General features: G+C 42.6%; 1 protein-coding gene across 4 annotated transcripts; it reads left to right on the top strand.

Moving 5' to 3' along the window:
• Window positions 1–1,291: 1,291 nt before the first annotated feature.
• SEC22C (SEC22 homolog C, vesicle trafficking protein) lies at window positions 1,292–20,641 on the top strand. 4 transcript variants are annotated; one of them, XM_088063610.1, is made up of 9 exons: window positions 1,292–1,363; window positions 4,057–4,120; window positions 5,573–5,624; window positions 6,204–6,413; window positions 8,839–9,002; window positions 10,376–10,558; window positions 15,120–15,238; window positions 15,837–15,902; window positions 17,126–20,641. In XM_088063610.1, the coding sequence occupies exons 4-9, from the start codon at window positions 6,232–6,234 to the stop codon at window positions 17,324–17,326; spliced, it is 915 nt and encodes a 304-aa protein (XP_087919736.1). In that variant the 5' UTR covers window positions 1,292–1,363; window positions 4,057–4,120; window positions 5,573–5,624; window positions 6,204–6,231; the 3' UTR covers window positions 17,327–20,641. The 4 variants fall into 4 exon arrangements, with proteins under 4 accessions (XP_087919736.1, XP_087919732.1, XP_005527842.1 ...); XM_088063606.1 differs by having other exon boundaries at window positions 5,573–5,761; XM_005527785.3 differs by lacking the exon at window positions 4,057–4,120 and having other exon boundaries at window positions 1,310–1,363; window positions 5,573–5,761.
• The last annotated feature ends 476 nt before the right edge of the window (window positions 20,642–21,117 follow it).

Genomic DNA, 21,117 nt, shown 5'->3' with positions numbered 1-21,117 from the left:
CCCATCCCTATCCCCACATCCCATCCCTATCCCCACATCCCATCCCCATCTCCAGCCTTATCCCCACACTCACACCCTGTCCCTATTCGCATTCTCCTCCCCAACTCCATCCCATCCTCATCCCTGATAGGGAAGATGTGTGCAGATGTCTTTACAAACAATTCCATGGGTGAAGGGACAGCTGTTAATGGCTTTGAGATGGGGCTCAGTGTCACCACGAACTTTGGGCAGCATGTTTGTTACAGAGCCCAGACAATTCGGCTGCTGAAACAGCCAAATGGGGCCGCAGAAGCCTGGACCTCTGAATTTGGGGGGTAAATAACATGTTCGAGGGGGGATATATGTGTCAGGCGGTTCGGGAAGGCTGCACCTCCCTGGTACCTCGGCCAGTGGGGGAAGAAAGAGGGCAACGAGTGGGAATTTGGGATAAAAGGAGGCTGCGCCCTCCGAAACCTCGAGAGAGAAAACCCCGCGGGCTGTGCCCCAGTGGCCTCTCTCCCTTTATCCGAATAAAGCTGCAGGATTCCTCTGTCTCTTTATGGACACGGGCTTTTCCCAGCGAGATTTTCCGTACAATACTCACATCACCATCCCGAGGCACCCCTAGCCCCGTTCCCATTCCGTTCCCCGCTCCTCCAGGCGCTGTCCCGGCGCTCCCATCCCGCTCCCGGTGCTCCCATCCCGTTCCCATCCCGCTCCCCGCTCCTCCCGGCGCTCCCATCCCGCTCCCATCCCGTTCTCATCTCGTTCCCATCCCGCTCCCCGCTCCTCCCGGTGGTGTCCCGCCGTTCCCATCCCGTTCCCATCCTGGTGCTCCCATCCCGTTCCCCGTTCCCCGCTCCCCCCGGCGCTGTCCCGGCGCTCCCATCCCGTTCCCATCCGGTTCCCATCCCGTCCCCCGCTCCTCCCGGCGCTGTCCCGGCGCCCCCTTCCCATTCCCATCCCGTTCCCATCCCGTTCCCATCCCGTTCCCATCCCGTTCCCATCCTGGTGCTCGCATCCTGGTGCTCCCATCCCGTTCCCCGTTCCCCGCTCCCCCCGGCGCTGTCCCGGCGCTCCCATCCCGTTCCCATCCCGTTCCCATCCCGTTCCCATCCCGCTCCCCGCTCCTCCCGGCGCTGTCCCGGCGCTCCCATCCCGTTCCCATCCCGTTCCCATCCCGTTCCCATCCCGTTCCCATCCCGTTCCCATCCCGTTCCCATCCCGTTCCCATCCCGTTCCCCGCTCCTCCCGGCGCTGTCCCGGCGCTCCCCGCGCGGCCGCTCCGCGCCGCCGCCTCGCTGGTGCCTCGCTGCTGAGGCGGGCGGGGCCGGCGCCGGGCGGAGCGGGAGGCCGAGGCCGCGGGGCCACCGGGGGAAGGGAGGTGAGCGGCAGAGGGTCCCGGCCGGGCAGGGGGACACTGACCCTGCTCCTCATCCTCTTCCTCTGCCCCCCTGCCCTCCGCGTCCCCGGGGCGATCCGGGATGTGTGCGCGGCTGGAAGGGTGTGGGGGGAGTGAGCTGGGAGGGCGCTGGGGTGCACTGGGGGTGTCCGGGGGGATTGGGAAGGCTCTGAGGGGACTTTGGAGATGTGATGGGGAGCGAGGGGATGTGTGTGTGTTGGGATTGGGATCCCGTGGCTTGGATATAGGGTTTGGGGGTCCCTTGGGGTGCTTAAGGGGTAGAGGAGGAGGTGTGGGTTGGGTTGGGGATGGCTTGGGGTGAGCAGGGATAACGTGAGGGTTTGGGAGCCGCGGGATGGATTTGGGGTGTCTGCGTGCTCGAGGGATGTGTGCAAGGCCTTGTCAGTACAAAGCAGAGCCCGAGTGAAGGCATGGGTATGTTTGCTATCAAGGTGCCCGGGTTTACTGAAGAGCGTGGCAAGGGGGTTCTTTTGGGGATTTTAGGATGCCTAATGGGGAGAGGAGCGGTGTGGGTAGGGTGTAGTTCTGTATAATGTGGGTGGAACAGGATGGATGTGGGATGGGTCCTTAGTTACACAGGTTTGTGAAGGGACAGGGATGAACTGCTGGGCTTGGGGAGGATTCAGGCAGGTGGGGTGGGTGAATATTTGGGAACAGGTGAAGTGGCTGGTGTTTCTGAGAGATGAAGGTGAGGCAGAGCCTCAGAGCATCACAGAGTTGTTGCAGTGTGGTTTGGGAAAGGGTTTGGAGGATTGTCTGTTGGAATAGTGGGATCTGGAATAGTGGGAGCTGGATGCTGGGGTTGGAGGTTTGTGTGTGCTTTATTTCTGGTAATCCACAGGAGTGTGTGCAGACAGATTTGTGATGGTAAGGGTTTTCCACATGCTTCCCCTTGGGGATAAGAGTAAGCCTGTAGGATTTATAGGAGCCTAAAAGCTCTGGATGTGCACAAATCCTGTGTTAAATTTTGAGATAGCAGCGTGTTTTCAAATTGCTTTTATTCACTGCTCAGTCTGGAGAGTGGGACTCGGTGTCTGTAGCTGCTCAGCACTGCTGGGGGGTTGGAAGGAGATCAGCTGGGAAGGATCAGGTGGATACTGGTGCAATCTTAGAAAATGAGAAATTTAACAGTGTTCTGGATTTGTTTTTTTTAATACACCCGAGATGAAGATAAACTCCACTTCATGATCCCTCAGGGATGTGATAAATCTCCCTCATGAACCACATCCTTGTTGGGTGAGACCCAAAGCAGCACTGGAGCTGCAGTTCAGGTTTTGTGTTTGATGAGTCAACCTGAATCTCTTTCATGTTCATCCCACCTGTAGCTGTCCAGGACTCCCTCTGGAGATCACCTGCCTGAGGAAGGATTCTTTAGTGCAGTAGTTGTTGTCATATATCAAACTGTCATGTGTCAAAAGCACTTCACATCCTGCTTCAGGGCCATGGTAACATCCACTAAAGCTTTTGGCTCTTCCTTCAGCAGGAAGGTCAGAACTGGACAAAATAGATAGGGTTGAAGCTGGACACCACTAGAGAGCAGGGAAATGTGTCTCTGAACAGGGACAGACAGCAAATATTTGAGAGAAATCCTGGTCACATGTTTTTGTGAGCACTGTGCCATTCTTGGAAAGAAACCTGTTTTTGCTGGTGAGGTAATTTCTGAAAGAACCAGGTTTTTGATATAATTCCCCCTTATGAACTCTGCACTGGTTTGCATTTGCTTTCATGGCCTTTTGAGCAGATTGTTTTCTAAGTCCAGGCAATAAAGCAGGAGTTTGTTGAGCATTTGGGGAAGTGTGGCCTGGTGAGTTGGGTGTAATCTTCTTAGCCAGAGGAGCTTGCGTAACACGCAGTAAAGTGCAGGAGGTCTGATTGAGGCTGCCTTGATAATCCCTACACAGCCACTGGAGAGTTGGCTGCTCCCTAGGAAGTGAGGGAAGGGGGAATTGTGCTCCAGGTGGCTTAGATACACTGAAGAATTGTTTATTCTGAGATTGGTGCTGTTAATGTGAGTCTTGCACTAGGCAGTTTTATTCTGAAGCATTGCTGAATGTACAGGTGCTTCAAGAAATGAAAACATGGCTTTGTTTCTTTTAGTCATAAATTATAACTTGTTCTTCTGAAACAATTGCTTGAAATACTTCCCATGGTTCTGCTTTATGCCAGAACGGGTGTTCTGATGCTGACATGATGTTATCAGTTGTGAACCCTGCAAGATTTGAATCCAAAGCCTTGAGTTCATTGTCCAAGTTCAGAGCCAAGGTCAAAGAGCTGCCACGTACAGGCGCTTGCAGATCTTTGGGCTGCTGATGGTGTGCAGCCAGACAGACTGCAGGAGGAAAGGGCAGCCAGTGTGACACAGTGACAGCATCGAGCCACCTCCTTATGTGGACACCTTGATCAGCCCAGCAAGCTGTGATACTTTGTGCTTGGACACAGGTGACGTGGCAAAACTGGCTTGCAAGTAGTTAAAATTCCAAGGGCAGTGCCGTTGGTGGCTGTCACTTGCCAAAGCAACACAGCCCTGAACATCATCTGATGGGGAAAGTAGCAAGGGCTGTGCCAAAGGGAAAACCAAAGGACTCATTTCTCCAGTGAAGTCTGGCATTTAATTGGGAAGTTTTCCTGGTGGACACCTGATCTTTCTTTCCCAGACCAAAGGATCCCTCTGATGGGCAGCTGATACTCAGTGACAGCATTGGTTGCTGCAGCAGGAAGGTTTGTATGTCTTGGAAAGTTGGAAAACTTCATATGTGCAGTTGGTTAACTGTAGGTGATGTTATCCTTGGTGATTAATACAAAATATAGATACTTACATTTAAACTCTTGCTCTTAGTGGCATAGGGAGCTGAATAATTTAATGGGCTGGGTAGGTTTTAGAAAATGTCTTTGATTTTTCAGTTTGTTTCTTTCTTGTTCTGATCATCTTCTGGCTGTCCTGGAATTATTTTGGAGCTAAACTTCATCAATATTACCAACCCTTCATTCTAAAACTGCAATTCTGAGCAACTGTGCTTAGAAGTTGGCTGTGTAAAAGTTAATATTTCTGTTAAAGTTCTTTTTTGTTTTGGTTTATTTCACTTTCATGTAAAAGTTTTCTGCACTGTTTTATCAATGGCTATGAGCACATTGAAGATTGATGGGAAGTTTCAAACTGATTTATAATAATCACGATTATTGTTGAAATTCTTCTTGATGTGTGTTGAAGTTGGTGAGCTTAGTTTGCTTTTACAACTTAAATGACAGCTGGAGGAGAACTGTGAGAGGGATTGTGGAAAAAAAATCACATCTAATTCTTTAATCTCCATTTGAAAAGTTCAAGACAACACTTCTCAAGAGATGTCTGATCTTCTGTAGTTTTAATCTGCTTTTCTAAGGAAACAAGTTTTGTGCCTTCATTGTGCATTCTGCTAATTCCTCTGATAATTATCCTCTGATAATTGCAGTTGCTTTAAAGTGCTGGCACTTTAAAGGGATGGGCAGAGGGATGGTTCCCACAATTTCTGTGGGAATGATTCCTGTGGGGTAGAAATGAGACCCTCTTAGTGCTGCCTGTGGCAAGAACGCAGCCCTTATCAGACATCAGGAGAGTTTGGGGTGCCTGAATTGGAAAAGGTTTTGCTCTCTGGACTTCTCAGACAAGAAAAGCTTGTCCTGATGAGGCACATTTCAAAGACACTTTGAGCATCCTAATGAATTGTGTGATACAGGGCTGGTCAAAGCAGTTCTCTCTATCAAAAGTTTGAGTTCACAAAGTGTGGGGTTTTTTTCCTTCTTTTTATTTCCCCAATGCTTTATTTATGTTGTTTGCCTGAAGCCAAGTACATGTCTTTGGTTTTCCTTTTTTCCCTCTTTTTATTCCTTGAGTTGTTTGTGGTAATCCCTTAAAATCTGCTGATTTAGAGCTGTTCTTTTTACTGATACAACTTTAAAAAAATTCTGATTGGGACATGATAAATATTTTTCATATCATTCCACAGCATCTTTGAGTCTAGAAATGAATACATTGGATAAGGAAATGAGTTGTTTGTTTTCCTTCAGGCAAAGCACTTCCTAGGATATGTTTTCCTTGCTTCACAGGAGATCTGATGGTAAATACACATGTAAATACAGGTAATTAATTAGCTTTTTAAACTAATTTTTAATGATTTCATTCTGATTCTCTTTCAGAGATGATATGAAGTGCTGTTAATCCTCTGACACCGTGCCCTGGATCCTCATGGTATGTCTGAAGGACACATCTCTGTATGTTCTGGATATGCCAGGTGAAGCCCAAGAATAACTTTCCACGGGAGTTTGTGACCTCCTAAAGAGGAAGAAGTCAAGAGAGGGCAACTTTTAGTCTATATTTAGCCCTAGGTGAGTCTGTAAAAAGAACTTGACAGGCTCTAGCCTAAAACTTATTTTTGGATTTGTGTGTTACTCTAGAAAATAGAGAAGTGCCATGCTCAGGCAGCTTTTAGGAGCTCCAGTGGAGATGCACCACATCAGTGTGGCTCAGGAGCTTCCACAAACACCTGTCAGAACTTCACTCAGCATTTCTGATTGTTTGGACAAAGCAGGAGAGAAAAGAGGAATATTTTTCAGGTAGATAATTCCTCTGTCAAATCCCCTGCCTCATATTTTGATCTGAGAGGCAAGAATTTGGCACAGCCATGAGCTTTGAGAAGAGTTTGGTTGCTTTGCAATAGCAGAGGTGTCACCAGAGGTGCTGTTCAGTTCCAGTGGTGAATTGAGCCTCATCCTCACACATTCCTGCATGGAATTTTGGAACCAGCCAACTTAAATCTTTCATTTGCAGGTTGTCCTCATGAATACTCCCGTGGAGAATGTCCATGATCTTCTTTGCCTGTGTGGTGCGGGTGAGGGATGGGCTTCCCCTCTCAGCCTCCACAGATTTCCATCTCAACCAGGACTTTCTGGAATGCAGGAAGAGATTGAAGGCGTTATCCTCGATCCTGGCGCGGTATCCCAGCCGGGGCACGGCGAAAGGACGTAACCTGAGCATTCAGTGAGTCCCTGCTCTGCTCTGCTGGGGTGTTTTTTGCTTTAATTTTTGAAATAATGCTCTTGGGGATTAGTATTCTATTGAAATAATGCCCTGGGTGTGGTCTGCAGTGCCTAATTCCAGTCTGAAATCCCACAGTGCTTGTCTAGGCTGTGAACACCAATGATTTTGAAGCTTTATTCCTCAGTTCCTGCTCAGTGTAGTGAGAATGTGCTTAGTTTTATATTTGTCTATATTTGTATATATTCATATATATTTATATACTGATATTTCTATAATATATAATTTATAATTTTTATATAATATATTATATTATATTAATTACATTACATTACACTACATTATATTATATTATATTATATTATATTATATTATAATTTCTATATTATATATTAATATATAACTAATATAAATTAATATATTTTATATATTTATATATTTACATATAATTTATACATGTATGTCTTTAATATATTTTATTATACATAAAATTATATTATGTATTATATATGATATAAAAATATGCATTATCTATTATCTATTATCTATTATCTATTACATAATATATGATAATTATCTATTATCTATTATCTATTATCTATTATCTATTACATAATATATTATAATTATCTATTATCTATTATCTATTATCTATTATATATTATATATTATATACTATATATTATATATTACATATTATATATTATATATTATATATATTATGTATATATTTTTATATGTTCATATATTTTGTATGTTACTTTATACAAGTATACTCACATAACTGTTATTAATTTTATATTATATTTGCACAGATTTTATTTTACACTTATATTTATATATATACATATATAAATACTTCCATATAAATACTTCCATATAAATATTTCCATATACATACATGGTATTTATATCTATTAAGTTACATATTTACATACATTCACAATATTTATACATATTTAGTTATATAATTATATATATTTTTCTTATGGGTATTTGGCTCATTTTAATTTTCACTTTGTGTAGCAAAAAGCCTCCTGCTCAATGGGCAGTGCTTGTTACTCTCAGTAACTGGAGTATCACAGATATCTACAAATCCCTTTAAGAAGGCATCCAAATGCCTTGGAATGTTTTAGTTTAGGAGAAGAAATTTATTAAAGAAATTACAGAGAAATAAATGAAGAAACTTGTTTAAAACTCATTTAAGAAGTGAATTTTAGCTTGTGGTTGTATTTCTGGTGAGCAAATGGGAGAAAACTTAAAGTGACCCTAAGCTAAAACTAAGCATCCCTTTTTGGGGGAGTTAAAAATTACAAGAATTTACACTGAAACAGTTGGAAAAGCAGAGATTTTCATCTCAATTCCTTTTCACTCAAAGCAAACTTGTGCCCTTTGATGCCAACAAGTCCTGCTGCTTTTTCATCTGCTGTGGTGTGTGCAGCAGCTCAGCCCTGGCTCTGGAATGAGAGCAGTGCAAATGGATCCGTGGCAGAAAGGCCATAAATTATGGACAGCTTGGAAAAGGTGGTGTTAGGCAGGCATGGTGTTGATCCCAGCTGGGAGCTGGGAGCAGCAGGAATTTGGGGAAGCTCCCCAGTGGAACTGGGGCTGGCAGAGCCAAGCAAAACTGTAAATCCCAAATCCACTGTGCAGCAAATAAATAAAAATGAAATGAAAATGAAATGAAATAGAAGCCATGAGTGTGAGATGAAGCTGGGATAAAATATAGGAATGGTAGGAAAGAGACAAATTGTTCAGTTTCAAAGCTTGGGTGTTAAACTGATTTCCTGCTGACAAATGGATGGGCTGCAAGGGAAGATATCCCTGAGAAATCTCCTGGGAGGTTTGGACCATCTGCAAGTGGAAACTTTTACATAAATATGGATTCAGTGTTAGAGGAGTCCCTTTTAGAGTAGAATTTCTATTGTGATGTAGCAGGAAGTGTTTGAAAATCTTGGGCTGTGCAAATTAGCAGATATTTCTTGCTGGTTATATGATGTTGCCATGTTTAAGGGAAGCAAGGAATCAATCTGCTTCCTGGGAGCAAACTTCCTTGCTTTTACTTCTTTTCTGCATTTTCTTTCAAAATTGGTTTTCTGACCACCTTGGTTTTTATTAATGTGATTTAAAGCCAGCCTGGGAAAAGAATGTCCTCGATTTGTACTGATGTACCAATTTAATAAAGTCTGTGTTATGCTCTTCACTGTGCTCAGCATCCTGGATGAGTTAAGAATAAATAATTGTATAAGAAAAAATAGATCTACAGGAACTGCAGGACTTTGACAACAACAAAAATCTCTTTTTTTGCAGTCTGCTCTCAGCTCAGTTCTGTACATTTTGTTCTGACAGAAAGCACAGCTTCATCCTCACATTCAGCAGGACTTTCACCTTTTTGTGTTGATGTGATTGTTTAAAATTTCTATTTCAGTTTCCTTTCTTCTGGGGATATTGCCTGCATGGCAATCTGTTCCAGCAGCTACTCAACCATCATGGCCTTCTGCTTCCTGGAAGAGCTTCGGTGGGAATTTGCTGCTTCCTACAACACGAGGAGCATCAATTCAGCTTCCAGACCATATGCATTTATTGAATTTGGTTTGTAACTTTGTTGTCTAATAGTAAAAATCCTCTCTCTGCCAAGTTTATGGTGTTAACATTTCCTGGTCAGAGGCTGATGATGAAAGTGACTTGGGGTGTGCCTTTGCCTGCATGTGGAGGAGGAGTGAGGATCTTAATGCTCTAAACTATTTGAGTATTTGGAGTTCCTGAGAGTTCATCTATTATGAACAAAATGCTCTGGTGATTGATGAACAAGCAGAGAAGAAAAAAGAAATTGATACCTCAGACACTTTCTAGCTTAATTTAAAAAATCTGATGAGTGGAGACAGATGAGTACAGGAAAAAGGGGAGACAGAATAGATTATTATGGGCAGCTTTATTTCTGGCATGACTTGGAGTCAGAATACTTCAGAACCATGCTCAGTGTTTTTTTTTTAACCTGAAATAATTGGTTTTCTTGCCAAGTGGTGGCTGCTCTACTGAACCTCACACCTTTGAAAGACACAATTCCCTTGCAGTGAGAGTTTTCTGGAAAAGGATAATATGCTGCAGCATGTTTGCACACTTCAGTCCAGATTTCAGTAACAGTGTTAAACTTGGGCTTAAAAACTTGAGAAATCCATCAGGAAAGCTTCTTTCAGACCCATCTTGGATTTTTGGGTAGATTCCCTGCAGGGCACAGCCAGGATGTAATTTCATATTCAGATCCACATTACTCCTTTTCTTGCTTTTTTTAACTTGAGTAGGAGTTGGGGAATTTCAGGCCTCTTTTAATCGCATAAATCTTATTTTTTTAAAGAAAAAATACATCTCTAAAATAATTTTTACTATTATATTTTATTAAGTTACTGAGTGCCTAATATTGCTGTGTGGTTATTTATTTATTAATTTAATCATCTTCTGTCCTGTGTTTGGATCTAAGATGCACTTGATGCTTAAGATTTTAATATTTTGTTCAGTAGTTACAGATAATTTTTATTATTATTTAGACTAGATATTAGAAGAAATTCTTTCCTGTGAGGGTGGGGAGGTGCAGTTACCCAGATCCAGAGAAGCTGTGGCTGCTCCTGGATCTCTGGAAGTGTCCAAGGCCAGATTGGACAGGGCTTGGAGCAGCCTGGAACAATGGAAGGTTCCAGAGCATAGGGGTAGCACTTAAGGACCTTAAAGTCCCTTCCATCCCAAACATTTCTGTGCTATGAAATACCTAAAAGAAGTATTTTTGTTCCCTACCCAGCAGTGGAATTTTATGCCTGAAACCAGTAAGAAACAAAACAAAGAAATTAATACAATCAAACAGAACGCCGTGATAGGATAAGATACCACCATAATTAAGGTTTCAGTAACACTTAAGGATGAATTAGGCAGTTTTTCAGAGGAGATTTGAGCAGCTTTTCCTGTTGTTTCAGATAACATCATTCAGAAGGTGAAACACCATTTCAACAGCACCCGTGGCTCCCGGGCCAGGGGCAGCTGGGAGAGGGTGGAGGAGGAGCTGAAGCTGCAGCCCCCAGTGCAGCTGCAGCTGGAGGCCACAGAGCTGCTGAACGGGCTCAGCAATGGAGGGCACGCAGGAGGACATGTGGAGGTTGGTAAGTTGCTTCTACACGAGGTGACAGGAGAGTTCCTCACCCTGCACGTGGCAGAAAAACACGTGGGGCTTCCTTGTGTACCGAGAAATGTTTATTTACGTGGTGTGTGTGAAACCAAAAAAAAGGCTTTTTCCATCATAGTAAACAACATATGGGCTTTACATTGCAGCAGGTATGCAGCAGGGCTTTGGAGACTGCTGGGGGGGTCTTTTTCCAGCCTTACATCTTCCTCTCTGTATGGAAAATATAGGCTGGGCTTGATATTTTCCACGTGGAATTCTCTTCTCTTAAAATCCTTGTTTGTTCAAATTTCTAAAGCAGCTCCACTGATTCATTGCTTGTTGCAGACTCTTAATGAAAGATCTGTAATTACAGTCTGAATGAGTTTCTTCAGCCTAGAGGGAAACAAATATGAGAAAAATGCAAGCTGAGGGTAAAACTTGTTCCCACATTGTCTGACATGAGTTGTTCTCCCCTCTTTGCTTTCTCCTTTTACCTTATTATTTTTTTTAAATGTAACTAAAATTTGACTAAAATTCTGAAAGAGGATTTGTGTATCTGTATGAAAAACACAGAGGCTTGACAGGGGCCTTTTTTATAACAAAAACTGACATTTTACCTGCTTTTGAAGTACCAACTTCTACTACTTTATAATAAAAATGGTACCTCTCACTTGTGTTTCAGTTGCACAGTCAAGGTCCTGCCTACCTCCTCCACAAATGAAATCAGAATTATTTAGGTTGGAGAAAACCTTTCAGATCATTGAGTCCAAGCAGAAACCAAACCCTGCCAAGTCCACCACTAAACCATACTCTATTTTAATCCTATTAGCACGGTGGTTTAAATGCAGCTTGGAGTTCCATGAGCTTGTATTTCCTTTTTTTTTGTTGTTGTTCTTGGCTTATGAAACACTAATAAAATTAAGTTCCAGTTGTTCAATCTAATTGTTTGTGATAGATGAGCTGGAATCTAATTTGACATAGGTATTTTAAATTAGAGTATGGAAGGGCACTGGCCAGGAGGAATTAAAAATAGAATGGAAACCACTTTATTTGCCAGTCAGATTTGTGAGTGCTCCTCAGAATTGTGCTTGAAGGTTAAATCTTTTCATGTTATGACAGGGCTTAGAAATTCTTTGCACTTTTTCTTTAAATTTTGAACAGCTTCAGTGCCAGTAAATATTTGTGATCTAGTCTGTGTCCACAGATCAGAAATACATTTTCACTTCCCTCTTATTCGTAATTGCTTTCCTTTACTTTCCATCTGGCTTTTTATTTCTGGCTGTTCTCTCTGGTCTAACCCAAATACTCTCACAGATTGTTCTGCCTTTATTTTAAGGATCATGTTTATGATCATCTGTTTGCCTCCACTGGAGTCAGCTTTCCTGGCTTGTGTCTCTCTCCTCTCATCATTCCCTCCCAGTTGAATCGCACTTTGCTGCTCTAAGTTTAGCTGTGTGCACAGTGTTTGTTCCATGTTAATGTTATTTATACGATGGCTCTGCTCTACAAGAGGCTGTTTGAAACGCTGTGGCTGCAGGAGAGCAGGATTGAATTGTGACTGCACTCCCTGGTGCAGATTGATCGATGCAGGGATGATCCAAACATCCCTCTCCTCACACGGCTGGAGCTGCTCCTGGCCTCTCTGGAGCCGGGTGAGCTCATCCTCTGGCTCTTCAGTTTGGTGTGAAAAGGGCCAGAAAAGTCAAGGCAGCTTTGTCCTTGTTAGTATTTGTGAGAACAAGAGATTTTTCCTTTCTTGCTTCCATTCTTTCTGCTGTGTGTTCTTTCCTTTGTTAACTAAACCCAGCCCGGCTCCTGCTGCAGAAACCCTTCCCTCGTACCCTTGATCAACACCCACACAGCCCTGGCTGCTGCTCAGAGCCTGGCTCCCGTCAGTGTGGGCACAGCTGCTGCTGCTCCAGAGGACACTGGGGCTGTGTGCAGGGCACAGGGCAGCTCTGAGGAGCTTTCTGTGCACAGAGAGTTTGCACATCACAGCTGGCTCTGGGAAGCAGCAGAACAACTTGTGCCACTCATCTTGTGGGCGAGCTGGTGAATCCTGCAGCTCTCCCCTCCATGAGTGCTCTTCATCTTCCATAGGCACACAGGGAGTCCTTCAGAAGCCTTTTCAAGGGGTTGTTTTTGAAGCTGTCTCGCTCTCTGCCTTTTGTGTGCTTGTATTTTAGTTGAGGCTGTTGGAGTGTGATTTCATTTCTCACTCCTGGCTCTCTTTCTGCAGAGCTTTGAGCGAGTGACTCAGTGTCCAACCTTGTGCTGTGCCTGCAGGAGGCAGATCCAAGCTGCTGCACACTCTGGTGTCTCCCTCCAGTGAAATGGCCACAGGTCTCTGCCAGAAAATCTTTTATGGGCAGAGGTTTCAATTTCTTCACTGTGTGAGGGTGTTTGCAGTTACTCTGTGCTTGTTCAAACCTGCTGGTGCATCACCCACAGCTCCCAGAACATTTCTGTGTGGATCTTGTGCTCTGAAGTGCACAACTTCGGTGCTTGAGGAGTCAAATCAATGTGAAGCCTAATTAGTGTTTGTTTGTGTTTGTGCAGAGTTGTGCTGTCACTTGACTGTTTGTACTCTTCCCTTATTTAATGTAATAGGCTATTCCAGTATGAAAATCTCTTTATAAAAATATGACTGACTTCACCCAAGGAAGTGAAATATTATTTTCTCTTAGCAGGACCCATCTCACTTCTCTGTGCAATTTCAGTTTGTGAGTTAAACCTCAGAATTTAACAGCAGAAATAAATCTCTGCAGCAAACCATTTCAAGACCAGTTTTCATGGAATCTGAACCCTGAGCAACTGGATGTTTTAATCTCCCCTGCCTCTGTGGCAGCAATTCTTTTTATCCTCCTGGATTAAAAAAATGTAGCTTTTACATAATATTTCATGCTGCAGAAGCCATATATTGAGATCTACGTTGTTCTTCCCTAGGGACTGGGAGCTCTTGGCACACGTAGTTTGCAGGATCTTGCTCAATGAATGACACTTGTGCTTGATAATTATAATTTGTTTGAGAGACATTTTATACCTCTGAAGTAAACCTTAGAATTTGAGGAAGAACAACAGTCTCTATTAGGAATTATCTGTGGGGGAGTTACACGTATATGTAGCTGCAACATTATTTAATTAATCAAAAGTAGGAAGTAGGAATAGCAGGAAAAAAATAGAAGGAAACTGAATTCTGGGGTCAGGGAACGAATAAAGATGCTGCTACAAGTTCATTTTAAATGTCACTGTGTAGCAAAAGAAAAGCCAAAGTGCCTTTGAGTGACAGAGTAACTCACACCATACTCCCTAAAGTGACACATATCAAATGGAGTTGATACAGTTCCTTCTGCAGTTGCTTTGGAGCTGAAATTATGGATGTGTGAGTGCATGCCAGACAAATTAATTACAGAGCCACGGATGAAAGGTGCTTTACATCCCTATATTAATTTGCCACCAGAGTTTTTTACATCCATCTATCAAAATCTGGCTTGAAGGAGAAGGCAGGAGAGTTTTCCTCTCTGAAACCATGGGGTGACTGTTGTGGTGTTTCATCTGTCATTCAGAAGGAAGCCAGAGGTGCAGTTTGTCTGTAATAAATAATCTGGATCCACCTGGAAACAGGGAGAAGATTCTGAGGGCTGGATGGTTTTCTTGAGGGTTCCTTCATTCTCTCCTGTGTCCTGGGGACATTAGTGCAGAAGAAGATTTGGATTTGGTATCTAAGCTACAAATTATCATTTCTTATTAAACTGACAGCATCCTACTTGTGGTGATCCAAGGGCAGGGATGAAATGTAGGTGAGGATCGAGGTGTGGAATTTGTTGTTGAACAAGCAAGGGAAAACTGGAGGTGGGCTCTTGGACAAGCCTGAATTAAAGGCAGCAGATTCCAAAGCTAAACACACATTTATGATAATTACTTTGACCTTAATTAGGGATGTATCAATGAGATTATCATGCAGAATTGCTGTTCAGCAGTGTGGGTGTTAAGTAGTAGCAGAGAAGGTGAGAAAGGAAGGAGGCAGATAATTCACTACCTGTGAAATGTGGGCAGCCTGAGCCCTCAAACTGCCAGTGGGAAGAAATACTTAATTACTGGTTAAGGAGGAGATGGATTGCTGCCTTGCTGTGATGGGTGGCTGAAATCTAAGCCCTTCCCCAGACCTTTGGGTGGTGAAAGCCTCTGGCTTTTCTGCTGACCTGTGAGGAGTGTGAGCATCCTCATCTGCTGGAATGAACAAAAAATGATCTGTGTGCACCATAGGAGAAGACATTGATGCCAAATAGGTCAAGAAAAAGTCTGTTGCTCACCTGTTTAAAAATACTCCAGAGCTCTTGATGATTTCTGGATGTGTGAAGAACTGAATACTGCAATGCAACAACAAAATGCAACAACAACAAAAAAAAGGGTTTTCTGTTCATAATCAATCTTCCCTGGAGCAAGCAAGAAAGGTTTTGAAAGTGTTTAAAACCCACATAAGGTAATTGTGGTGTTTTCTGTTAAAAGATTGAAAGTAATAGTGCAAACTTTCACTAATATCTGGTTTTCATTTCAAGTCCCTACATACAGAATGCAGCCTGTGACCCCCCTGGGGATTCTGTCACTCGTTCTGAACATCATGTGTGGAGCTCTGAACCTGATCCGAGGAGTTCACCTGGCAGAATATTCCTTTCAGGTAACCCTGACTGCACTCAAACCTGAGAATGAGTGAAAAGCAGAGAGTTTTTGGGTGACCGGTTTAAGGGTGGCTCTCCTGCCCCTTAGCTGAGCGCACATCTTTCCACAAGAAGTGTTTTGTTTCTTCAGGGAATGTGCAGTTGTTTTCTCACCTGCTGCACTTTGTGTATTTTGCTGTACATCACAATATTCTGCATTTTATTCTCTTCTAGAGAAGTTTAAATTTTGAGAAATGTTTTATTCTTACCAGGCTGCCTGGTTTTTTTTTCTCCATTCTTGTATTTTATTTTAGATCCTTTTCTGTAACTTTTTTTAAATAAACATGAGACTGTAAACAACTTTAAAAAAGGAAAAAAAAGAAAAAAAAGTGTCCTGATTGTATCCTGATGGTTTTATTTAGCAGGAACTGTCACATAAGCCTCAAATTCTTGATGTCTTATCCAATGATATTGATCTTGGTGTTTAACACTGTTACAGTCAATCAACATAAACTGGGATAAGAGGTTCTTGACTATATTTATAATGTTCTCAAATATCAAGCAGCACTTGCTAAAAGCTGTGCCTGACGTAGTTGTCACTTCTTTTAATCCCAACAGGAGGACCACGAAGGAATTGGAAATGTGATAGCTTTTTTTCTACCTTTTCTAGCCTGTGTTTTTCAGGTATGTTAACTGCAAATAAATTTTTTTTTGCTGATTATTTTGATGTCTTAATTCACAAGACAGAGCCATTTTTGGCTAAACAGAGGTTTTTAGTATCCTACCTAGGTGATTCCACTGATTTATTCCAGTGAAGTGGCACAAAAACAGTTCAAGGCACATTTTGAACCTTGGAAAATTACATTTGCAGGCTTTTTTAGTGCTTCTATGTTCTGTCAAGTCAGAGGGGGCTGGGTGTGGTGGATAAATGCCATCCCAAAAATGGTTTCTTCCCAAATGGAGGGAGGGAGACCACGTCTTCCTGTCAATGTCAGACTTAGTGATGGGCTTTTGGGGCATGACCATGTGCAAAGATTGCACAGCAACATTATTGAAAATGGTGTCATTTACATGAAAAATTCTCATGGTTCCTTAGTTTTTTTTTCCCCATAATGGGGTTATTCTCTCTGAACTTACACAGAAGAGATTGAATGAAGAAAATACAACATGCTCCAAATTGTTTTTTCTTGAAAGGCTCATTGAATTCCTAAAAAAATTCCACAGCCTTTAACTTGAAAATCTTCGACTTTTAGCCTGGCATTGCAGGAAGGTGCTGCAGTTTTGTTTCTAGGAGTAACTGATACCTACAGTGTATTCACTGCCCTGCTTGCTTTTGGATAATGGTTTGGGGACCACTATCTGCAGACTTCAATGTATTTATGGGATTATTTATTGAATTATGATAAAATTTAGTGTCTTTCAGCCTTTTTACCTTTGCTCATGACAGAGCTTTGAGGTGAATAGATGAATTTAGATCTAATAGATTAATTTAGATTTAAATACTTGATACAAGTTGTTTTTCACAAAGAAAGGCTCTGCTGCTTCTTTCCCTGTGAGTACCTGAAGGCAGGGAAGGTGAATGAAGGGAAGTTCTCTCTTCTCCTTTTGATTTATAGCAGCTTCTTCCCAAAGTGCCTGTGCACAACCTGCAGTGCTTTCCACGTGCTGACCTCTGCCTGTGGCATCAGCACAGCTGGAAATCGTGACCTGAGGTGGGAGAGGCTGATCTGTCACTGCCTGAAGGGAAAAAGTGACTCCTCTGGCAGCTTTGCATTTTCTCCTGTGAGGGTTTTGCTCTTCACAGGCTCAGTAGATGGGTTCCAGCTGTCCCAGGCAACAATTCCCAGCTGGATCCCTGGTTTTGTGCAGAGTTCAGTGCTAACTCTCCCTCTCTGCTCCTTCTGCAGTGTTACCTGTACCTCTTCTACAGCTCAGCCAGGAAGGTGAAGACATTTGTGCTCCTTTTCTGTGTCTGTTCATGCAACATCTACTTGTATGGATTACGGAACCTCTGGCAAATCTCCTTCCACATAGGAGTGGCTTCTCTTTCCTCCTACCAGATCCTGACAAGGCAGCTCCTGGAGAAGCAGCCTGACTGTGGTGTATGAAAAAAAACTTGGGGTTTGCTACTCTGTTTTTACAACTTTTTTTTTTTTTTTTTTTTAATTCACCTGGCCAAAAATAGCTCAGAGTGTTTTTTAACCATCCATGGCAATGGTTATTGCAAAGAGAACAGTTCCAAGCAACTTGGGATAAGCAGGAGACTGTAATTATGTCCAACACACAGCAAAGGGTGCAGCTGTGTTTCACATGGTGCATGGTAGAGCTTGTCAGGTGTTACCAACAGGTGGAAGTTCTTACCATCAGCAGGCTTTTCCTCCTTGGCTGCCACCATCCAGACAGCTTTTTGCCATTTGTCTCGCTGGCTCTGTGACAGTTTGGCTGGTCAGTCTTGCCCTGCTGCTGCAAATACTCAGATTGTGCTGTAAAACAAAGGTAAAGCGAGGGATCACATTTTTGTCTCTAGAATTTGTTAAGATTCTCGGTAAATGTGAGTAAAGAGGTTGTTTGCTCTAATTAGGTGAGTGTGGTATCAGAGGGAAAAATGCTGAGGGTGAGCTTCAGGGTCATTTTTCTAGGTTTGGAAGGACAGGAAAAGGCTGTGGCTCTTTTATAAACCATAAAGTCTATAAATATCTCCTTGGCTGAACAGCACATTGCAGTTAAGTGTGTGCTCATGGGTTAATTGCAAATATGCTTGGGGCAGCAGAAAATAATCCAGGTGGGTGTAAGTGATCTGTCAGCTCTTGTGGCCTTTGTTTCCTTGGCTAAGGTCACTTTTAGGATAAGGGCAATTCCATGTTTGCTTGGCCTGTATGGATAATAAATCTTCCAAGCCTGTTTATGACAGGCCACTGACTCCCTCACCTTTTTTTAAAAAAATGAGTAGCTGGTGAGTAGAAAGCCAGGAATGGGAAGCACAAGCAGGTTCTCTTTGTTCTGTAAAACACCTGTGGTTCATGGTGGTGACTTCTTACACTGAGCTGAGTTTCTGAGTGTGCACTTTGGAGCAGGGGACTGCAGGGCTGGAATTCCCAATCTCTGCTGCACTGGGAGTTCTGCTCTGTCATGGATCGAGGTGCACAGGGGCATTTTAGGGCATAGATGAATAGTTTAGGCTGGCTGTTAAAAAAAATCCATAGCAGTTTGATGCAGCTGTCCTTGAGGGCTTGCAGAGATTCAAACTGAGATGTAGAGAACTGTAGGTGTGTTATTGTGGAATTACGGTCCTAAAATTTCCTTTCATTTTTTTTCTTTCTGCTCATCCCCATTTCTATCACCAAAGATTTGTTTTTCCTCTCACATAGTCTCTACCTCTGGTTGCAAAGGGATTAACGTGCAGCAGAGTTGTCTTTTTTGCAGGAACACTTCACAAAATTCCTTTTATCTCAGTGAGTTTTCCTGGAATCTCAGGATGCAATCAGACCTGAAATGTGTGGTGCTGTACCTTGGCAGCACTTCTGGATGCAGCTGACTGCAGCAACAGCATCCATGGGCAGCCCATTACAACCTGGACAGTTCCTAGGACATCAGGAGACTTAGTGCCAGAGCTTTTCTCAGGAGGAAAACGTAGGGATTTCTTTTTCCCTGCACTTACTGTAACAGCAACGTGATAAAAACCTCCAAACTGAGGAATAGTCTGGTAGGAATGATGGAGGAATATTTTAGCCAGGCATTTAAGGACACAGCTCGAGCTGTGTGCCATAAGGGAAAGGTTTTCTGTTATAAGGGAGTGGATTAAAGTTGTTTGTCTGTCATTATCCCAGTTTTCTGTCAGAGTGCAAGTGCAGAAATGAAGCCACAATTCAACCACTGTCCCTGAGACACCAAGATGACCCCACAGATGAGAGGAGTTTTGTACTACTCTTAATTTTCCTACTGTTCAGTCCCAGTTTTCCTTGGTAAATTACTTCTGGAGACTGTAGGGAACTCAGCCACGAGTTTGGATTACAAGTTAAAATCTGAAAAAAGAACACCCCAAAAATCTGACACTAGAAATGAAACACTTTAAGGATAATGGATCTGATGGCTGGTGGTGTTTTCCAGGAGCATAAATTTGGTATCAACCCACTGGATTCCTGTGGGAAAAGGTTGAAGTGTTTTATCCTACAGACAGACCAAACTTCATGAGAAGGACTTGAGGACTGAAGTCAACTCCCTGCTCCTGCCTTTTTATCCTCCCTCTGGCTAAAGAGTCCAGGAGAGCTTTTCCTGTTTCTCCTGGGCTTGGCCAAAGCCTGCCCTGCTCTGGTCTGAGGCACACAGAGCATTTACAGCTGGGCATTCCTCAGCCTTGTAGGGAGCTGATTGGAAAAATTGTGACATTCCTGATGCTTCCCGAGCATCCAACTGCTCTGTCCTGAAACAGATCCATCCCTGAGCCAGGGGATGGCAGCCACAGCTCTGCAAACAAGGGGTAGAACAGGGTGTTTGTGTAATTGTGCAATTAGCAGAGAGAGGAGAAAAGTTAAATTCAGCTTTTCTTGAATTGCTTTTCCTAAAAATGTTCCAGTAAAATCAAACCAAATCAGCTGGTTCAGTTCTGCCTTTACCTAAACTTCTGGTTTTTTTGCTTTGTGGATTTTTGGGAGATGTGACTGAATCTTCAGATATTTTCTACCCAATGACAAAAATGACAAAGCTGTTTTGGTGTTGGACTTAATCCCTTTGCAACTTTTTTATTTTCCTGTAATATGTGTAAATCATATTAAGGAATCTACATGGATTAGTCTGTGTGCACTTTGTAGGTTTGGGTTGGCATTCCAGGATGAGGCAGAGCACACGGAGTTTGACCTATTATTTTTAATTTGCTATTTATTTCATAGCCACACGGTATTTATACAGTTAAACATTTTCTCCTGGCAAAACAGCAAGAGGAATAGAATAGTTTACATTGATCTCAGTTCTTTAAGATTTAATAAAAAAGAATGACTTGCAGTTTGAGAACACAAAATCTGACTCATAACCTGGGATTTTTCCTGTATTGAATCAAATCCCCAAAGAGGAATCCATCCCTTTTTGTTCAACTTTAAACTGGTTAATGTGGTTTGAATTGCATCTTCTTCATTCTGTCACTTTGCAAGATAAGTCTTTTGGAAACTCTTTTCCTCTCCCAGCAGCTCAGCACAAGCAAATTGGCAAAGAATAAACTTCAATAATTTCCAGATTTGCAGTGCTTAGTCACTTTATGAAGCTGGTAATTCTCTGGATTTTTTGGGTTTTTTTCCCTTTCTCCCAAAGACCTGTTGAGTTTGTAGAAGGTGGGCTGGTACCTTTTTAGACATTTTTGCACTGTATTAATAATTGAACCTGTGTAAATGTGTATAAAATCATTTTGCATGTATATATGTACATATATCTAATAAATGGCTTTTTTTTTGTAATGATTGTCTTCATTCAGTGTTTGGAATTTATTGATTATATGAGAAACAAAGTTTGATCAATCATTTCATTTTTGCAGGCACCTTCAGTGATCCCTGTGGCCAATTCAAACAATTTTATAAATACATGTGTAGGAATTTAGTTACCCAAGCAGGGGATTGCAGGAGGCTATGATGGAATCTCTTTGTGGCTTTAACAAGCTTGCTCTTTATTTTCAGGGACTTGTGGAGGCTTTTCCTGCAAAACTTGTGTGTTGAAGTGGTGAAGTGAGATGTAACACATCCCAAAGGTGCCTTTCCAGCTGCCTGGCAGGGAGGAGTGGGGATGTGGCAGTTTGCAGGTGGATTTTTAGCCTTTATGAGAACAAGCCTGTTAATCAGTCTGTCCCTACTAAGAGCTTGTGGGCTTTTATTGGGGAATTTCAGCCACCTTTGGTAATGGCTCTGAAGACACCAAT

The sequence above is a fragment of the Pseudopodoces humilis genome, chromosome 1, assembly GCF_049639895.1.
Source record: "Pseudopodoces humilis isolate 2021_Gansu_Grassland_sample_001 chromosome 1, ASM4963989v1, whole genome shotgun sequence".
In the NCBI taxonomy this organism is placed as follows: Eukaryota; Metazoa; Chordata; class Aves; order Passeriformes; family Paridae; genus Pseudopodoces; species Pseudopodoces humilis.
The sequence above is the reverse complement of the archived record's forward strand: the minus strand, read 5'-3'. Positions and strand labels throughout refer to the sequence as shown.

Bases quoted from the DNA above. Each gene is read 5' to 3' on its own strand.
- SEC22C (XM_088063610.1), top strand. From the start codon at position 6,232: ATGTCCATGATCTTCTTTGCCTGTGTGGTGCGGGTGAGGGATGGGCTT. The intron at 15,239-15,836 runs GTAACCCTGACT...TAATCCCAACAG, and splicing joins TGGCAGAATATTCCTTTCAG to GAGGACCACGAAGGAATTGG. The intron at 15,903-17,125 runs GTATGTTAACTG...CTCCTTCTGCAG, and splicing joins TTCTAGCCTGTGTTTTTCAG to TGTTACCTGTACCTCTTCTA.